The 15,599-nt window shown below is 58.0% G+C and overlaps 1 protein-coding gene across 5 annotated transcripts; it reads left to right on the plus strand.

The window, feature by feature from the left end:
• Positions 1-1,615: 1,615 nt before the first annotated feature.
• On the plus strand, positions 1,616-15,361 carry ENGASE (endo-beta-N-acetylglucosaminidase). Of its 5 annotated transcripts, none has more exons than XM_033182464.1 (14): positions 1,616-1,867; positions 4,176-4,243; positions 4,410-4,611; positions 6,191-6,339; positions 6,918-7,075; positions 7,631-7,779; positions 8,678-8,843; positions 9,797-9,900; positions 10,260-10,368; positions 10,528-10,718; positions 11,289-11,437; positions 11,983-12,091; positions 12,367-12,481; positions 12,680-15,361. In XM_033182464.1, exons 1-14 carry the CDS (start codon positions 1,749-1,751, stop codon positions 13,094-13,096), a joined length of 2,205 nt encoding a protein of 734 aa, XP_033038355.1. In that variant the 5' UTR covers positions 1,616-1,748; the 3' UTR covers positions 13,097-15,361. The 5 variants fall into 5 exon arrangements, 4 of the variants coding, with proteins under 4 accessions (XP_033038355.1, XP_033038356.1, XP_033038357.1 ...); XM_033182465.1 differs by having other exon boundaries at positions 11,986-12,091; XM_033182467.1 differs by having other exon boundaries at positions 1,827-1,867; positions 4,414-4,611.
• The last annotated feature ends 238 nt before the right edge of the window (positions 15,362-15,599 follow it).

The raw sequence follows: 15,599 nt of genomic DNA on the forward strand, positions 1-15,599 counted from the left end.
TCTTGGCCTGATGCCCAGAGAGACCACGAGCCACAGGGGCTAACAAGAGGCCACAAGATCTGAGTCTTCTCTGTCCTCCGGGGTGTGCAGGGCAGCCTTCACCTTCTTGCTCTTCTAGACCAGGTGCCTACTCTTTGGAAAGGAGAGAAGAGAAGGGAGGTTTGGGCATATTTTTTCCCAGAGACTGAACATTACCCAAGGGCTGTTCAAAGTATCCCTTAGAACTGTTCTAACCTGGGTAGGATGAAAGTTTATCTATATTTATTGCTAAGCTGGAGGTGAGGGCTTGGGAACACCTGGTTAGATGCACACCAAATCAAGACTGTCCACGTCTGGTGCACCCCTGAACACAGCAGGAGGGAGCCTACTGATCCACTGCCCTCGCTCACTGCAAGCTTCCCAGGGCTGAAGCCCCAGAGAGGAGGCCTCTGCCATCTCTGTCCTCCCCATGGGTCAGCGTCTCCTGCTTCTGATGGGCCCATCCTTCTTGCCTAACTGGCTGGCCTGCACCATGGCCCATATTCAACAACCTTAGTCATAGCTCCCACCATCGGCATTTATGGAAGCTTGGAGCCTCATAAAGTTCAAAGTCTGCAACAATAATAAAGGCCCAGTCAACTTGGCTTGGACAGCAGCTGCAGCCCAGCACTGGAAGCTCCTAATTGTGGAGGGGTGTTTGGGCCTGGAGGGAGGAGAGCCTTGGCTTGCCCTGTGGGGCCCAGCCTTGAGTTCTGGCTTCTCAGGGCTCTGTTTTATCATGTTTCCTGTGAATTCCTTCTGTACCTAAGACGCTGGGCAGTGCCACTCTTGCAGAGGTGCCACTCCAGGCCCTGCACGCTTAGGGGCAGAGCAACTACTACTGTCCAGCACAGGCGTGGGGCCGTAGAAAGAAATCTGTGGTTCACTGGAAAACTATGCATCCTACATAGGACACCGGCTTCCACGTGGCCGGATACTAACCTACTAACCTTTCATCTTTTTTTTTTTTTTAGACGGAGTCTCCCTCTGTCACCCACTGAGGCTGCAGTGCAATAGCACCATCTCGGCTCATTGCAGCCTCTGCCTCCCGAGTTCCAGCTATTCTCCAGTCTCAGCCTCTTGGGTAGTTGGGATTATAGGCATGCACCACCACGGCCGGCTAATTTTTGTATTTTTAGTAGAGATGGGGTTTCACCATGTTGGCCAGGCTGGTCTCGAACTCCTGACTTCAGGTTATCCGCCTGCCTTGGCCTTCCAAAGTGCTGGGATCACAGACCGGAGCCACCGCGCCCGGTCTGAAAATTATCTTTTAATAGGGATTAGCCGCATGAGTTAAAGTCTCATTTCCACCATTTGCTGACTTTGTGCCCTTTGGGAGATTGCTTAATCTCTCCGGGATACACCACAATTTCCTTGCAAAGGAAGCTGGTGAAGATAAAAGGAGAACTCGCAGATTGGGGCCTTCGGAAGCCTTCTAGAGCCTTCTAGAACCGTGGACTCAAAACCAATAATGGGCAACAGCAACAACCACGACGACGAACCCCGGGCTCAGAACTCGCCCAGGCCCCGCCCCTCACAGCCCCGCCCCGTCCTCGGCCCCGCCCCCGGCCTGTCGCCGCTACAAAGTCCCGGCCGGGGGGCGGCTGGCCGGAGTCAGCTTGGAGTCCCGTCCCAGTGCGGCGTCAGCGCTGCGCACTTCCCATTGGCCGAGCGCGGCGCGGGGGCGGGTCCGGGCCTGCGATTGGCTCTCGGCGGGCGCGGACGGTGTCATGGAGGCCGCGGCGGTGACGGTCACTCGGTCGGCTGCCCGGCGGCGGCGGGGGCGGCAGCTGCAGGAGGAGCAGGAGGAGCAGGAACCGCGGCGGCGGCGGCAGCGGCAGGGGAGGAGGTGGGGCTGTGAAGCCCGTGTGATTCCCGATCCGCGGGGCTGAGAGTCCGTGGCCCTGGGGCCCGAGTTTCCCCCGCGCGGGCGCGCCGAGGGGCAAGGGGCCGGCCCCCGTGTCTGCGCCGTGCACAGCAGGGGACAGCGGGTGGCAGCGCCCCTCCGCCCCGGTCCGCCCGTCCGTCCCCGCGCCACTGCCAGGCAGCGGCCTCCGGCCCCCGCGCCTGACCTCCGTCCATCTCAGAAATGCGGGTGCAAACTCGAGTGGCCACGGGGCCCGGCGGGAATCCCGGGCCTCCCACGTCGCTGGTCTATGCGGATGATCCCGGCGGCGGTGCTCATGGCTCAGTGGATGCCGGCTGGTGGAAGGGGTGGCCTTCGCAGGGGTGACACTAGAACTGAGTCTTTGGGGAGGAGGAAGCCTTCAGTAGGTGGAGAATGGGGAGTAGGGTATCCAGCTGGGGGGGACAGAAAGGGCCAAAGCACAGAGACAGAAAGGGACGAACATGCCCCTCTGGGCTGGGCTTCCTTCCTTTTGGGGGCACCTGCCGGCCCAGTAAACCTCCCCCTCGGTAGGTGTGGGGGGAAAAGTTAGAAACACAGACATGGCTTCCAGAAACAGCAGCCGTAGCTTGGTTTCTAAACCCAAAGCAGTGAGACTGCTGAGCTGTTCAGCTCTCATGAGGATGGGATGGAGGCTGGCTGCTGGGAGAGTTATTTTGGGACAGGAGGAATGTGGAGATGGCTCTTTCCCTCCTAGTGGAGGAATGACAGGTGACAAAGGTGACCTGGTGTGGGATTGTTCTGAGAAGGCCTGGGAGGGGGCGGCTGAAGTATATAATAAGGACATCAACAAGGGAGGGGGCTTCAGAAAAGGAAGGTGGAGAGGAACAACTTCTGGGCATCTCTGCTTGAATCTGTCCCCCACCCCTGCAGTTCTCAGGGTCTCCCAATGTCATTCTGGAGGCCCTGGGTCAGTGTTTGGTGGTGGCAGATGCTACAGAGGACTCTTTGCAACAGGCCTCTGAATGGCAGTGGGGTGATGGCAGATGACAGCTCAGTGAGCAAAGAAGTGGCCTTGGGCGTTGGTAGATTTAGAGAATCTCAACGCTGGTGCTGTGGCCCATAAATAGCCACTGCAGTGTCTTCTTACTGCTCTTAAAATAATAATAAGTTTTTAGGTCAGGCATGGTGGCTCATGCCTATAATCGCAGCACTTGGGAGGCTGACGCGGGTGTTCACCTGAGTTCAGGATTTTGAGAACAGCCTGGCCAACATGGTGAAACTCAGTCTCTACTAAAAGTACAAACTTAGGCGTGGTGGCAGACACCTGTAATCCCAGCTACTTGGGAGGCTGAGGCAGGAGACTCACTTGAACCCGGGAAGTGGAGGCTGCAGTGAGCCAAGATCTCACCACCTCACTCCAGCCTGGGTGACAGAGCAAGACTCTGTCTCAGTCAATCAATTTTTAAAAGAAAGCGATTTGAGATGTATTTAGGAGCTTTCCATGTGAATGTACCAAAGGAACTCTTTCCGCCTGTAGCATCCATCGGTGAACAGCATGGAAGGCACTTGGGAAAGTGTGGCCTATAGAGAAAGCAGCCTGGCCTCTGCTCTTAGGACCTGAAACTTTCTGGTACTTTTGGTATTTGGATATTGCCCCCTGGCCATAGAAAATCCTGGGACCCTGTAAAGTATATATGTCTGGTCTTTGGAGTGTGGTATTCAGGTGGCTGCTTTAGAGGGTAAGGTTTATTCTATTTTTTCGTTTTTTTTTTTTGAGATGGAGTCTCGTTCTGTTGCCCAAGTTGGAGTGTGGTGGCGCAGTCCTGGCTCACTGCAGTCTTCGCCTCTTGGGTTCAAGTGATTCTCCCTGCCTCAGCCTCCCAAGGTGCTGGGATTACAGGTGTGCGCCACCATGCCCGACTAATTTTTGTATTAGTAGAGATGGGGTTTTGCCATGTTGACCAGGCTGGTCTTGAACTCCTGACCTCAGGTGATCCTCCTGCCTCGGCTTTCCAAAGTGTTGGGATTACAGGTGTGAGCTACTGCCTCTGGCCTAGAGTAAGGTTTATTCTTAGGAGTAATCATTGGCACGTGTGTCCTTGCAGAAGCCAAGGCCTAGTTGCTAATACAGGTAACCTTAGGACTGTCACCTCCTTGCTTTATACAATGTTTCTACAGTTAATATTAAATAACGTAAGGCAGAGAATGTCTGTCCCTCCGTGTTTAGATGAAACTGGTTCATTTGCTTCTAAGTGTTCTTGCCTATTTATGTTTTTATTTATAAATGTACAACTCCTTCTTTGCTTAGGATCAAAGATGAGGAAGAAGAGACAGTCTTTCGCGAGGTGGTCAGGTTTTCCCCGGACCCCCTGCCAGGTGAGGAGACCCAGGCTCTGAATACTGACTCCGCCTTCACGCCTGGGGCTTTGGGGCAGGTCAGCCCCCACCCGCTCTCATGTTCCTTCTCTGTTATTGTCAAAACATTTCGATTAATCCTATAATAATTTCCATTAATTGCTCAATGTTTCTGTCCTCGGACCAGTTAGATATTATGACAAGGACACCACCAAACCTGTCAGCTTTTACTTGTCTTCGCTGGAGGAACTCTTGGCGTGGACGCCCCGCATGGAGGATGGCTTTAACGTGGCCCTGGAGCCTCTGGCGTGTCGCCAGCCCCCTCTGAGCAGCCAGAGGCCCCGGACTTTGTTGTGTCATGACATGATGGGGGGATATCTGGACGACAGGTGAGGACCTGGCCTTACATTGTTTTTCTTTGCTGGAGTGGGGGCTGGAGGGGCAGGAGAGAGTGCCATGTGTAGAAAGAGCACTGGGCGGCGAGTCAGGAGACGGGCATTGGAGGGACTGCACTAACTGCGAGAGGAAGGCAGGTCCCAGTGTTTCATCCGTAAAACGGGAAGATGGGGCTGGGCTCGGCCCAGCACTTTGGGAGGTCAAGGCAGGGGGATCACCTGAGGTCAGGAGTTTGAGACCAGCCTGGCCAACATGGCGAAACTCTGCCCCTACTAAAAATAGAAAAATTAGCCAGGCGTGGTGGTAGGTGCCTATAATCCCAGCTACTTAGGGGGTTAAGGCAGGAGAATTGCTTGAACCAGGGAGGCAGAGATTGCAGTGAGCCAAGATTGCACCACTACACTCCAGCCTGGGCAACAGAGTGAGACTCTGTCTCAAAAAAAAAAAAAAAAAAAAGGAAGATTGGATTAGGCAGTGTCTTATGTCCCTTTCAGCTCTAGAATCATTTGACTCCTTGAACCTCCTCAACTTGGAGGCTGGGAGATGGGACGGGGCACGGCAGGCAGGGGGTCCTCTTCAGCTGCCTGCCCCCAGCCTCACCCCCTCACTTGGTTTTTTTGTTCGTCACCTTCTTCCCTTAAGCTCTGATCCTGTTCTGGGTGGCTGGGTTCTGGCTTTGATGCACAGAGATGTTACACGCCCCACCCACCCCAGCTGCCGATGTCCCATCCAAAGCTGCCTTGGAGTCCACGTGGCGCTTTTAAATGTCCACAAAACACTCTTGGACCCTGTGACTGATGGGAAGGCTTGAGTCAGAGCCAGCCATCAAGGTAGAGACAGAGGCAGGTGATGAAACCTTGGGCACAGCTCACACGGCTGCCAGCCCCAACCGTCGAGTTCCAGGAGACGGTCCTGAGGGACTGCCTCCCCCTCCACATAGAGCGGGAGGCTGGAGACGGGACTTCGACATGAGCCTTCCTACTTCCCCTCCTTTCTCTCCTTTGTTCATCTGCTCACAGAGGTTCGCAATGCTCAGTCCATCAGGCAAATGCCTGATGCCCCAGTCAGAACGCTCTGCCTGTGGCTGCAGGAGTGGCAGCTGGTTCCTGCCTCTCCCTGCCTGCACCTTGCTTGGACACAGCAAGTTTCCAGGGAGTCTTGACTGAATGGAACTAAAGAGAAATCTCTGGGGACACCCTTCGCTCTCTGTGCCCTTATTCTGCTTCCTGAGACCCGACTCTGTTTCTTTTTTTCTATATTTTGAGACAGGGTCTTACTCTGTCACCCAGGCTGGAGTGCAGTGGTGCAATCTGGGCTCACTCCAGCCTTGACCCCCCAGGCTCAAGCGATTCTCCCACTTCAGCCCCCCAAGTAGCTGGGACTACAGGTGTGCACCACCACACCTGGCTAATTTTTCCAGTTTTTGGGGGGAGAGGCGGGGTTTTGCCATGTTGCCCAGGCTGGTCTTAAACTCCTGGGCTTGAGTGATCCACCTGCCTTGGCCTCCCAAAGTGTGGGAATAAAGGCATGAATGAGCTGCCATGGCCAGCCCTGTTCTGTTTCTTTTCCCAGGTTCATTCAGGGCTCGGTGGTGCAGACTCCCTATGCTTTCTACCACTGGCAGTGCATCGACATCTTTGTGTACTTCAGCCACCACAGCGTCACCATCCCCCCAGTGGGCTGGACCAACGCTGCCCACAGGCATGGGGTCTGTGTGCTGGGTAAGAGCCAAGGACTCACCTCTGTGTCAGCCAGACTCCTCAGCTCACCAGCCAGGGGACCCCGTGATGAGGAGGCGCAGGCTTTGCCTGCTTCTCAGTGCACAGAGCCCCTTGCTGGGGGCCACCTTGGTTGGTCAGGACAGGCATCTGCAGGATTTTTCTGGAAAGGACCAGACAGTATTTTCAGCATTTCAGACCAGTGAGTCACTGTGGTGATGATTGGAGTGACAGCAGGTAAACAAATAGGCAGGGCCGTGTTCCAGTAAAATTGCATTTACAAACACAGGTAGTAGCGGGCATTGGCCCAAGGGCCACGGTTTGCCGATTCCTGGGTCAGAACAGTGCTGCTCAGGCTTTAGCCTCAATCCCAGTCGTTGATGGGCTTCCATCACCAGGACTGCTGGTCCCCATCGGCAGAGTGTCTGATTCACGGGATATATGGATATATGGGGATTTTAATGTCTACCAAGTGGTCAGGTGATACTGAGGCTGCTGGTTCCAGAACCTTACTTTGAAAACCAGCAGGTCGAGGGAAGGTGATTCCCGTGGCTGACCTTGTTTCTCTCTTGTCCTCACAGGGACTTTCATCACGGAGTGGAATGAAGGGGGAAGGCTCTGTGAAGCCTTCCTGGCCGGGGATGAGCGTTCATACCAGGCAGTGGCCGACAGGCTGGTCCAGATCGCGCAGTTTTTTCGTTTCGATGGCTGGCTGATCAACATCGAGAACTCTCTGAGTGTGAGTGCCCAGCCCTCACCCACCTCCCCGCCCCTTGCCGTGTTGCCACCCACCTCCACCTCTCTCCTTCCTTGGCCTCACCTCGCCCCACACCTGGGCTGCAGGTTGCAGCAGTAAGAGCCATTTCTCGCCTCCCAGGCAGTGCCAACTCTGAAATCTTAGTTACTTGCAGTGAGACGGAATCTCCTCCGACTGTTTCCAGCAAGCGTGCTTGGCCGGCTCTCACATTCCCGCCCTGTATGTGAGCCCGCCTTTCCTTTTCCGCGCTCTGCTCTGGGCTGGGTGTTTGGCTTCCTTCTCAGGGCACCCTCCCCTTTTGGTGCGCTCTGTCTTTTCCTGACTTCTGCGTTCATGTCCTTCCTGCCACAGTAAGAAAGGACAGTCATCTGTTTGGCTGGACTCCACTTTCGGGGCTGTGGCGGGGAGGGCCTTTCAGAACTGCAGCTTCACCTGTGGATCTGTTTGCTCTGCGTCCCCATCTGTCAGCGCTGGATACTTCTCATGATAGATGGATCTGGGGCTCACCGAGGCTCTCACCTCGTTCCTCTCTTTCAGCTGGCCGCCGTAGGGAACACGCCTCCTTTCCTGCGGTACCTGACCACACAGCTGCACCGGCAGGTCCCGGGGGGCCTGGTGCTCTGGTATGACAGTGTGGTGCAGAGTGGGCAGCTCAAATGGCAAGACGAACTCAACCAGCACAACAGGTGAGCCTGCAGACGGGCGCCATGAGGGGGCGGGTGCTGCGAGGGGCGAGTGCCACAAGGGGCGGTCGCAGTCTCCCTCATGAAGTCAGTGCATATGTGACTGCATTGGGTAAAAAGAGGGAGAAGGTAGGCCAGGTGTGACGGCCTACCCAGCACTTTGGGAGGCCAAGGCGGACGGATCACGAGGTCAGGAGATTGAGACCATCCTGGCTAACACGGTGAAACCCCATCTCTACTAAAAATACAAAAAATTAGCTGGGCATGGTGGTGGGCGCCTGTAATCCCAGCTACTCGGGAGGCTGAAGCAGGAGTATGGCATGAACCTGGGAGATGGAGCTTGCAGTGAGCCAAGATCGTGCCACTGCACTCCAGCCTGAGCGACAGAGCGAGGCTCCGTCTCAAAAAGGCAAAGAGTTCTCTTAACATCCTGAACCTCAGCAGACACCATGGATGCTGGGCGAGGGTTTCAGGTCACCACCTGGGGTTGCTTCCTGCCCCTGGGGAACAGGCCATGCCCTAGGTCCTGGAGGCAGCTCCCAGCCCGTGAGTCATAGGTGCCTCTGAGTTCTAGGAGGGCAGAGGCTGAGACTGTGCAGGTGGAGGGGGTGGCCCTCTCCCTCCGGGCTCTAGGAGGGAAAGCCTGCTGTGGGTGGGGTGGGGTGGAGGGGATGGCACTGTCCCTCGGGCTCTAGGAGGGAAAGCCTGCTGTGGGTGGGGTGGGGTGGAGGGGATGGCACTGTCCCTCTGGGCTCTAGGAGGGAAAGCCTGCTGTGGGTGGGGTGGGGTGGCCCCGTCCCTCTGAGTACTAGGAGGGGAAGGGCTGAGACTGCGGGGTTGGCGGGGGACGGCCCCATCCTTCTCGGCCTGGGCCTCACAGCAGGTCCTTGTTGCTTCTCAGGGTCTTCTTTGATTCCTGCGACGGCTTCTTCACCAACTATAACTGGCGGGAGGAGCACTTGGAGCGGATGCTGGGGCAGGCTGGGGAGCGCCGGGCGGATGTGTACGTGGGTGTGGATGTGTTTGCTCGGGGGAACGTGGTCGGAGGCCGATTCGACACAGACAAGGTGGGTGGTGGTTTTCGCCCAAGGGCCAGTGGCCCAGTGCCTCCCCTGGGACCTCGTTTCCTCATGGACCTTCCATTCCCGTCTGCACCTCAAAGGAGCGACAGCAGCTGTTCTTCCCAGAGTGGGTACCCCGTGGCACTGAGAAACAGGGTGTCCTGCCCAGGCCAAGCCGTGTCCCCCTGAAACCCCTTTCCCGGCTCTTTCTACAATCGAATGTTTTTTTGTGTGGGTGTTACCAGACAGAGGCGCGCTGTTCCCCCGCTGTCTGGTCCTCAGCGGGCCTAGGCCTCCTGTCCCAGCTGCGTTCCTTGACCTTCCCCCCAAGGGAAGCCTGCGCAGACGCAGAGGGGCCTGCAGTGCCTCCCACAGCGGCTCGGGGGTGAGGAAGGGGGAAGCGCCCAGGATTTGGGGAGTGGTAGGAGTCATGGCAAGGGAGCATTTTTTGGCAAGGCAGGTCATACCAGCACGGAGGAAGGAGCAGGACTAGGCCAGTGCCCCTGGCGTGGGATGCACAGGGCTCTGCCTGCCTCTGGCTTGTCAGTCCTGCCCCTTCCCAGAGCCCCAGGGATGTTCTCAGCCCTTACTTTAGCTTTAAATGAGTAAATTAATCTGATAACTCAAGGGCCTCTTTACTGCCCATGATTTTGATAATCGAATGAGGTGTGCCAGAGGACGATGGGACCGCGCGGCCACAACCAGTTGGCGCCCAGCTCCTGCCCCCTGCCCTTGCAGCATCGCTGACCGCCTCTCCGGCGCCCTCTTCTGGTCGGCTTGTGGAATGATGGGGGTGATGCGCAGCAGCCCCCAGGTGCAGCTAGGAGGGAGGGGTTGGACAGCTTCCCCCTCCTGTTTCCGAGCTGTCCTGAGAGCCCCCACCCCACATCACTGGTGTCCAGGAGCCTGTCTGGACTCTGTGGTCCTGATATGCCCCGCGTCTCCCTCTGTCTCCTCAGTCGTTGGAGCTGATCCGAAAGCATGGGTTCTCCGTGGCTCTGTTTGCCCCCGGCTGGGTGTACGAGTGTCTGGAGAAGAAGGATTTCTTCCAGAACCAGGACAAGTGAGTCCTGCCATCCTGGGTGCTTAGTGCAGGCTGATGGGAGGGAGGGGTTTCTGGTTTCTCTGGTAGGACACGTTTGTGCTCTTTAGTGACCCTTCCTAAGGGGGCGGTGGTTAAGGGAGGATGATGGGGGAAGAAACCAGCACGCTGGCTGCTTCCAGGCAGGGACCAAACCCAGCGACTGCTTCCTGCAGACTTGTGTTTGCAGCATATCCGTGGCCAGGGAGGCTGCAGTCCTCCCAGAAGTCCTGTCTTGGAGGGTGCAGGACGGCCTCGAGTTTCCACCAGCAAGTCTGAGGGACACTGAGAGGCTCCCTCCCTTCCTCCGGACCGAGCTGTTGCCCCCATGTCTCTGGCAGGTTCTGGGGCCGGCTGGAGCGCTATCTGCCCACACATAGCATCTGCTCCTTGCCTTTCGTCACGTCCTTCTGCCTGGGCATGGGTGCACGGAGGGTCTGCTACGGCCAGGTGGGTGGTGTCTTCCCTCCGTGTCTGTTCTCTGGCCTCAGCTGTGGGAGGAGCCTGGGACTTGCCAGCAGGCACGGTGGTGGTCTTGCCCTTCCCTTCCGCTCCGGGCACACTTGCTCTGTTGGCCTCTGCTGAGTGCCCCTGTTCTGCCCTTTTCAGGAGGAGGCGGTGGGGCCCTGGTACCACCTGAGCGCCCAGGAGATCCAGCCCTTGTTTGGGGAACACAGGCTGGGAGAGGATGGCCGGGGCTGGGTGAGGACGCACTGCTGCCTGGAGGACGCCTGGCACGGAGGCAGCTCCCTGCTCGTCCGGGGTGTGATCCCACCGGAGGTTGGAAATGTGGCCGTGAGGTGGGTGAGTGATGGGGGACGGTGGGTCCACCAGCTTCTCCCATCACACGTGGTGGCCGTGGAACTGGAAAGATGGGGCAGTGGAGGTCAGAATGAGGACAGAGGACAGACCCAGATTGTTTTTTAAAAATTGTGGTCAAAAATGCATTAACGTGAAATTTACCATCTTGACCACGTTTAAGTGAACAGTACGGGAGTGTTCTGCGTACGTTGCTATGTGACAGATCCCTAGAACTGTGTCATCTTGTGGGACTGGACTCTCCCCATTGCACATTAGCCCCCCATCCTCCCCCAGCCACCCCTTTATTTTGCATTTGTGAGTTTGGGTACTTTAGATGCCCCATGAGGGAATCCCGTATGGTATTTCAGAACTGAGATGTTTCAGCCCACAAGAGAATCTGGCCTTGGGGTAGGGCTTGTCCCCTGGCCCCAGACAGGAGCATGATGTGGGAGTGTTTGGCACCCACGTCCTCTGTTCCTGGAGGGAGGGGCTGGCGGACACCATTTGGAGCTGGCTTCGATTTCTCAGTGGTCTCTCTATGGCACTCACCACAGGACCCTTCTCCCCAGGCTATTTTCCCTGCAGGCCCCAGTGCCACCCAAGATTTTCCTGTCCATGGTATATAAGCTTGAGGGGCCCACGGACGTCACGGTTGCTTTAGAGCTAACCACAGGGGATGCCAGCAGCTGCCACATCGGTGGCATCTCAGTGTTGAACGGTGAGGCAATGGGGCCCAGGCCTGCCTCTGCCCGGCGGGGAGAGCTCAGTGGAGAGAAGTGTGGAGAGGCTCCTGGGGTGTGGGGAGGAGCTGGTGTGGACAGTGGGGGGTAAATCCCACCTTTGCTGGAGTCAGGGCAGCTTGTGGTTGAGGCCTGGACAGGGAGGATTCACTTCTCAGCCACACCCTCTGCCCTGTGGCCTCGTCAGCAGCTGAGGCTCCTGTGCAGGGTGGACATGGGCCCCTTCCAGAGACCTAAGCCGCACACAGGCTTGCTGCTGGCCATGGCGAGGAGAGGGGCGAGTAAACGGGGTGGGGGAGACGGCGGGCTGGAAGACGCTGGGATGAGTGAGAGCGTGGCTGACCGCAGACATGCGTTTCATTCACCGAGCTCCTCTGGAGTCCTTCCTGGTGGCTTCTCCGGACCTGTGAGCCTCTGGCCTAACCGGGCGGTCTTCTCTGCACTCCTGGGGCTCCCTTGGCGGTCCTTCTCAGTGCCTTTTCCTTTGAGATTCTCCCTTTGCAAGTCCCGTGTCTGTCTCCAGCAGAAACAAGCTCAAGACACAGCCTCCGACCCCTCCGGGTGCCCCCTACAAAGCTGGCCAGATGGGTGGGTCGCTGCGGCCGGCAGCTGAGCAGGGGCTGGGTCCAGCAGTAAGTCCCTCTTCTTCCTCATGTCCCTCTCCTCACTCAAGTCTCTGTTGGGAAACCCCAGAGCTGGAGGGATGGAGGGGCCCTGGGCTGGTCTCCAGGTTTTGGGCAGCTCTGAGACGGAAGCCCAGGACAGCTGCTGGGAGCCCTGCGGTCAGCCTAGGGTCCCCACCGACCCTGGGACGGATCTCCCTTCTGCTGTGGCTTGGGGCCTCTGGACGGCTCACCCTGGAGCCACTGGGCTGAGCCCGGCCTGTGATCAGCCCTTTCGCCCGCAGCTGCTACGAGGTGAGCCTGCGTGGGTGCCTGCTGCTAGACCTCCTCGTTTGCTTCTCACGGCCGCCAGGCAGTCGGGAGGAGGAGAGCTTCACCTGTCGGCTCGGAGAGATCCAGGTAATGCTTCCCAGCGGGGTTCAGGCTGGGCCGGCCGTTTGTCCAGCTGGAGTGGGGGTGGAGGCTACCCCAGGCCGCTCCCTTCTCAGGTTCCATGGGGAACTGGGGCGGAGGAGTCAGGGAGGGGAAATGTGTGGGTGGACGCGTCCTCTCCCTGCCCCTGGGTGTCCGACCATGCTGAGCCTTCTCTCCTGCCAGGTGGTGGACGCTGCCAGCCTGCTGGCCCCTCTGCCCCAGGTGGAGACCGTCACCATCTCTCAGGTCCACTGGCAGCCGGCTGCCTCTGAGCGGGAGGGGCCCCCTGCTCTGCTCCAGCTCAGCTGCACCCTGCACTGGTCCTTCCTCCTCTCACAAGTCCGTTGCTTCCGAATCCACTACTGGGGAGGGACGAGTGATGGCTCTCTGGGCAGGGAGCTGCCGAGGCCAGAGATGCCCACGTTCCTGGGGTTGGCTTTTGCCACCCAGTACCGGATAGTGGACCTGCTGGTGGAAGCCGCCGGGCCCGGTCAGGATCATCGCGTGGAGTTTCTGGTGGAGCCTGTCCTGAAGGAAGGGTTCCGGGTACCTCAGGCCGAGTGGGGCAGGGCGGCTCTGCTTTATTCAGCCCCTGCATGAGTGAATGCTAAAGCCGGGTGGTCTCCTGGCCTCTGGCTGAGGCCTCTTCCCAGCTCTCTGCTCCTGGCCTGCGCTGGACCTGCTAAGTGCCGGCAGTGGCGGCGAGACCCCGGTCCCGGGGCTGGGGCGGAAGACCCCTGGCTGAATGCTGTGATTTTCTGGCCGGGGGCGGTGGAAACAGGAAACCAAGCAGTGGGATCACAGCATTGGTTACTGAGAGGCGAGTGGCGGGCCCTCTGTTTCTGCCTTGTCTCTCCCCACGGTACATGGTTCCCAGGTGAAAATCAAAGGAGGGGAAGAAGTTGAGAAGAGAAAATTCCATAAAGAGTATTTCCTAATAGGCTGCAAGATGCTGATGCTGAGAATGACATTTTCTTTCCTGCAGATGAAACTATTAGAAAGGCTCTTAGATTGTGGCAGGTAGGCTTTGGAGCAGGCCCCAAGACGTTTCTGAGGATGCAGACGAGCTACAGCAGCTCCTGGGGTGGGGCTGCCTGTGGGATGGTGGGAGAGGATGCCCCGGAGAACCTTCCCCGCGGTGGGAAGGGCCCTTTTCCCTGAGGATTGGGCATTCCGGGCCAGCTGGTGCCGGCTTCGTGCCTCCACGTGGGCCAGCCCCAGCTGCTGCGTGTTTCCTGGTGTTGGCAATTTACTGCGCTGCTGCGTGTTTCCTGGTGTTGGCAATTTACTGCCCTGCTGCGTGTTTCCTGGTGTTGGCAATTTACTGCGCTGCTGCGTGTGAGGTCATCTCCAGAGCATTTTCAGCAGCCCCTGGCTCTGCTGCGTTTCTTCCGGGCTGTGGGCGTGCAGGGAAGTGGCGCTGAGGCAGTCTGTGCTGTGGCCCTTCCTCTGCCCAGCGAGAGGCTGTGGGCTCTGGACAAGCTGCCCTTCAGGCTCGGGTAGCAGGTCAGTCCAGGCAGGAAGCAGTACCTGCCCCCAGCGCCAGCCCAGCCCCAGCCTGCGTGCAGGAGCTGCAGGACCCGTGGGGGCTTTTCCAGTTACTCTGTTCCTTCACGTCCTCCCTTCTCAGCCTCGTCCAAGCACCGGGGAGACCTCGAGGCTTACCCCTTGAGCAGGAGTCAGCACAGGTGCGAGGGGGATTGAGGGAGGCAGGGTCTTCACCACGGGCCCCTTCTTCTGTCTTCCTGCTCTTTCTGCTCGCCGTCTCCTCCCCTCTGCCCAGGCCTCTGAAGCTGCACCGCCTCTGCTAACCTGGGCTGCCTGGGAGGCTTCCTGGTGTGGTGTCTGGACCCCACAGCCTTGGGTCATACTGCGGCTGATCTAGGTGGGGTCTGTTGTGGTCCTTCCATGGTGTCAATGGCCTGAGGTCCCTTGCTTTTGGGGCGTCTCTCACCCCCAGGCCACATAGGGCCAGTGGTGGGGGTTCCCTTGATGTTGGGCAGTGCTGAGGGCTGGGATGCTCTGTGACCCCAGCTGGAGCCCACACCTAAGGGCTGGCATCCACATCATTTCACCCTGCAGTGAGGGAAGAGGCCACCAGGTGGCAGCACAGCCACACCCGTTCCCACGTCCGGAGGAGGGCAAGGCTGGGTGCTCAGCAGCCGCTCTGAGCTGGGGCTCCTTCCAGGGGCTGAAATCCACATTTCTCCATCTTCCCTGCCTGCCTGGGTACTCATGCCAAGTAGGGAGTCCTGGGATTAGGGGTTCTATGCTCTTGCCTAATTAGGAACATTCTTCCCTGTCTCATGTGAGTTTGCCAAGGATATGGGGCAGGAGGCTTCCTCTGCTGACCCCCCTGCAGCCTGGAGCCACCCCGGGGACTGTCCTGGGTGGAGGGCAGGTGAACCCAAGCTGCTGCCGCCTGGAGCCACTCACTCGACTTTTTTCAGCTGTGACCATCCCGGGCGCTCTTTAAGCCTTTCTCTCTCATTTGGAACTAGGGGGAACCAGGAAGGGGCTCCTGGCCCGTGTCCTCTGCAGCGAGGGTTGTGGGGGGTGCAGCATCCATGCCTTGGTGCTCGTCTTTCATGAAGTCTATTTTTTAAGTGCTGGCTCCCCCGAATATTTTATGCAGAGAAGGGAAATTTTATAGTGGCAATTATTTTCTCACAGTCTGGTGAGCAGGCAATTAGGAGGAAGGGGGCCTAGCAGAGCGTGGCGTGTGGCAGAATCGCACTGCCCCGGCTCCCCAGCCCCACCGCCATGCAGGGCTCGCGTGCGGGAAAATTAATATGCCAGCACTTAGGCCTGTGCCCCTCTGCTGGGTGTAACTGCTCTGAAATAAATGGTCTGACATTGTGAAAAGTGCAGTCGAGTCCTGGTGTGGTGGAGCACAGGCAGCACCAGCCCAGCGCTGGATGCTGGCTTCCTGTACAGCCCTGGCTCCAGCCCCAGGCTTCTGAGCTCTGGGTTCAGGTTCTGCCACTCGTCTTCCCGTCCCCTCCTCAGCTGACCCTTTGCAGCTGTGCTCTAGCTCCTGGCCGCCTTCCAGGAGGGGTGACAGGCTGGCGAAGTGGGTTTACCTTGAAGCAACATGGCTCCT

The sequence above is a fragment of the Trachypithecus francoisi genome, unplaced genomic scaffold (genome assembly GCF_009764315.1).
Source record: "Trachypithecus francoisi isolate TF-2019V2 unplaced genomic scaffold, Tfra_2.0 Lachesis_group20, whole genome shotgun sequence".
NCBI lineage: Eukaryota > Metazoa > Chordata > Mammalia > Primates > Cercopithecidae > Trachypithecus > Trachypithecus francoisi.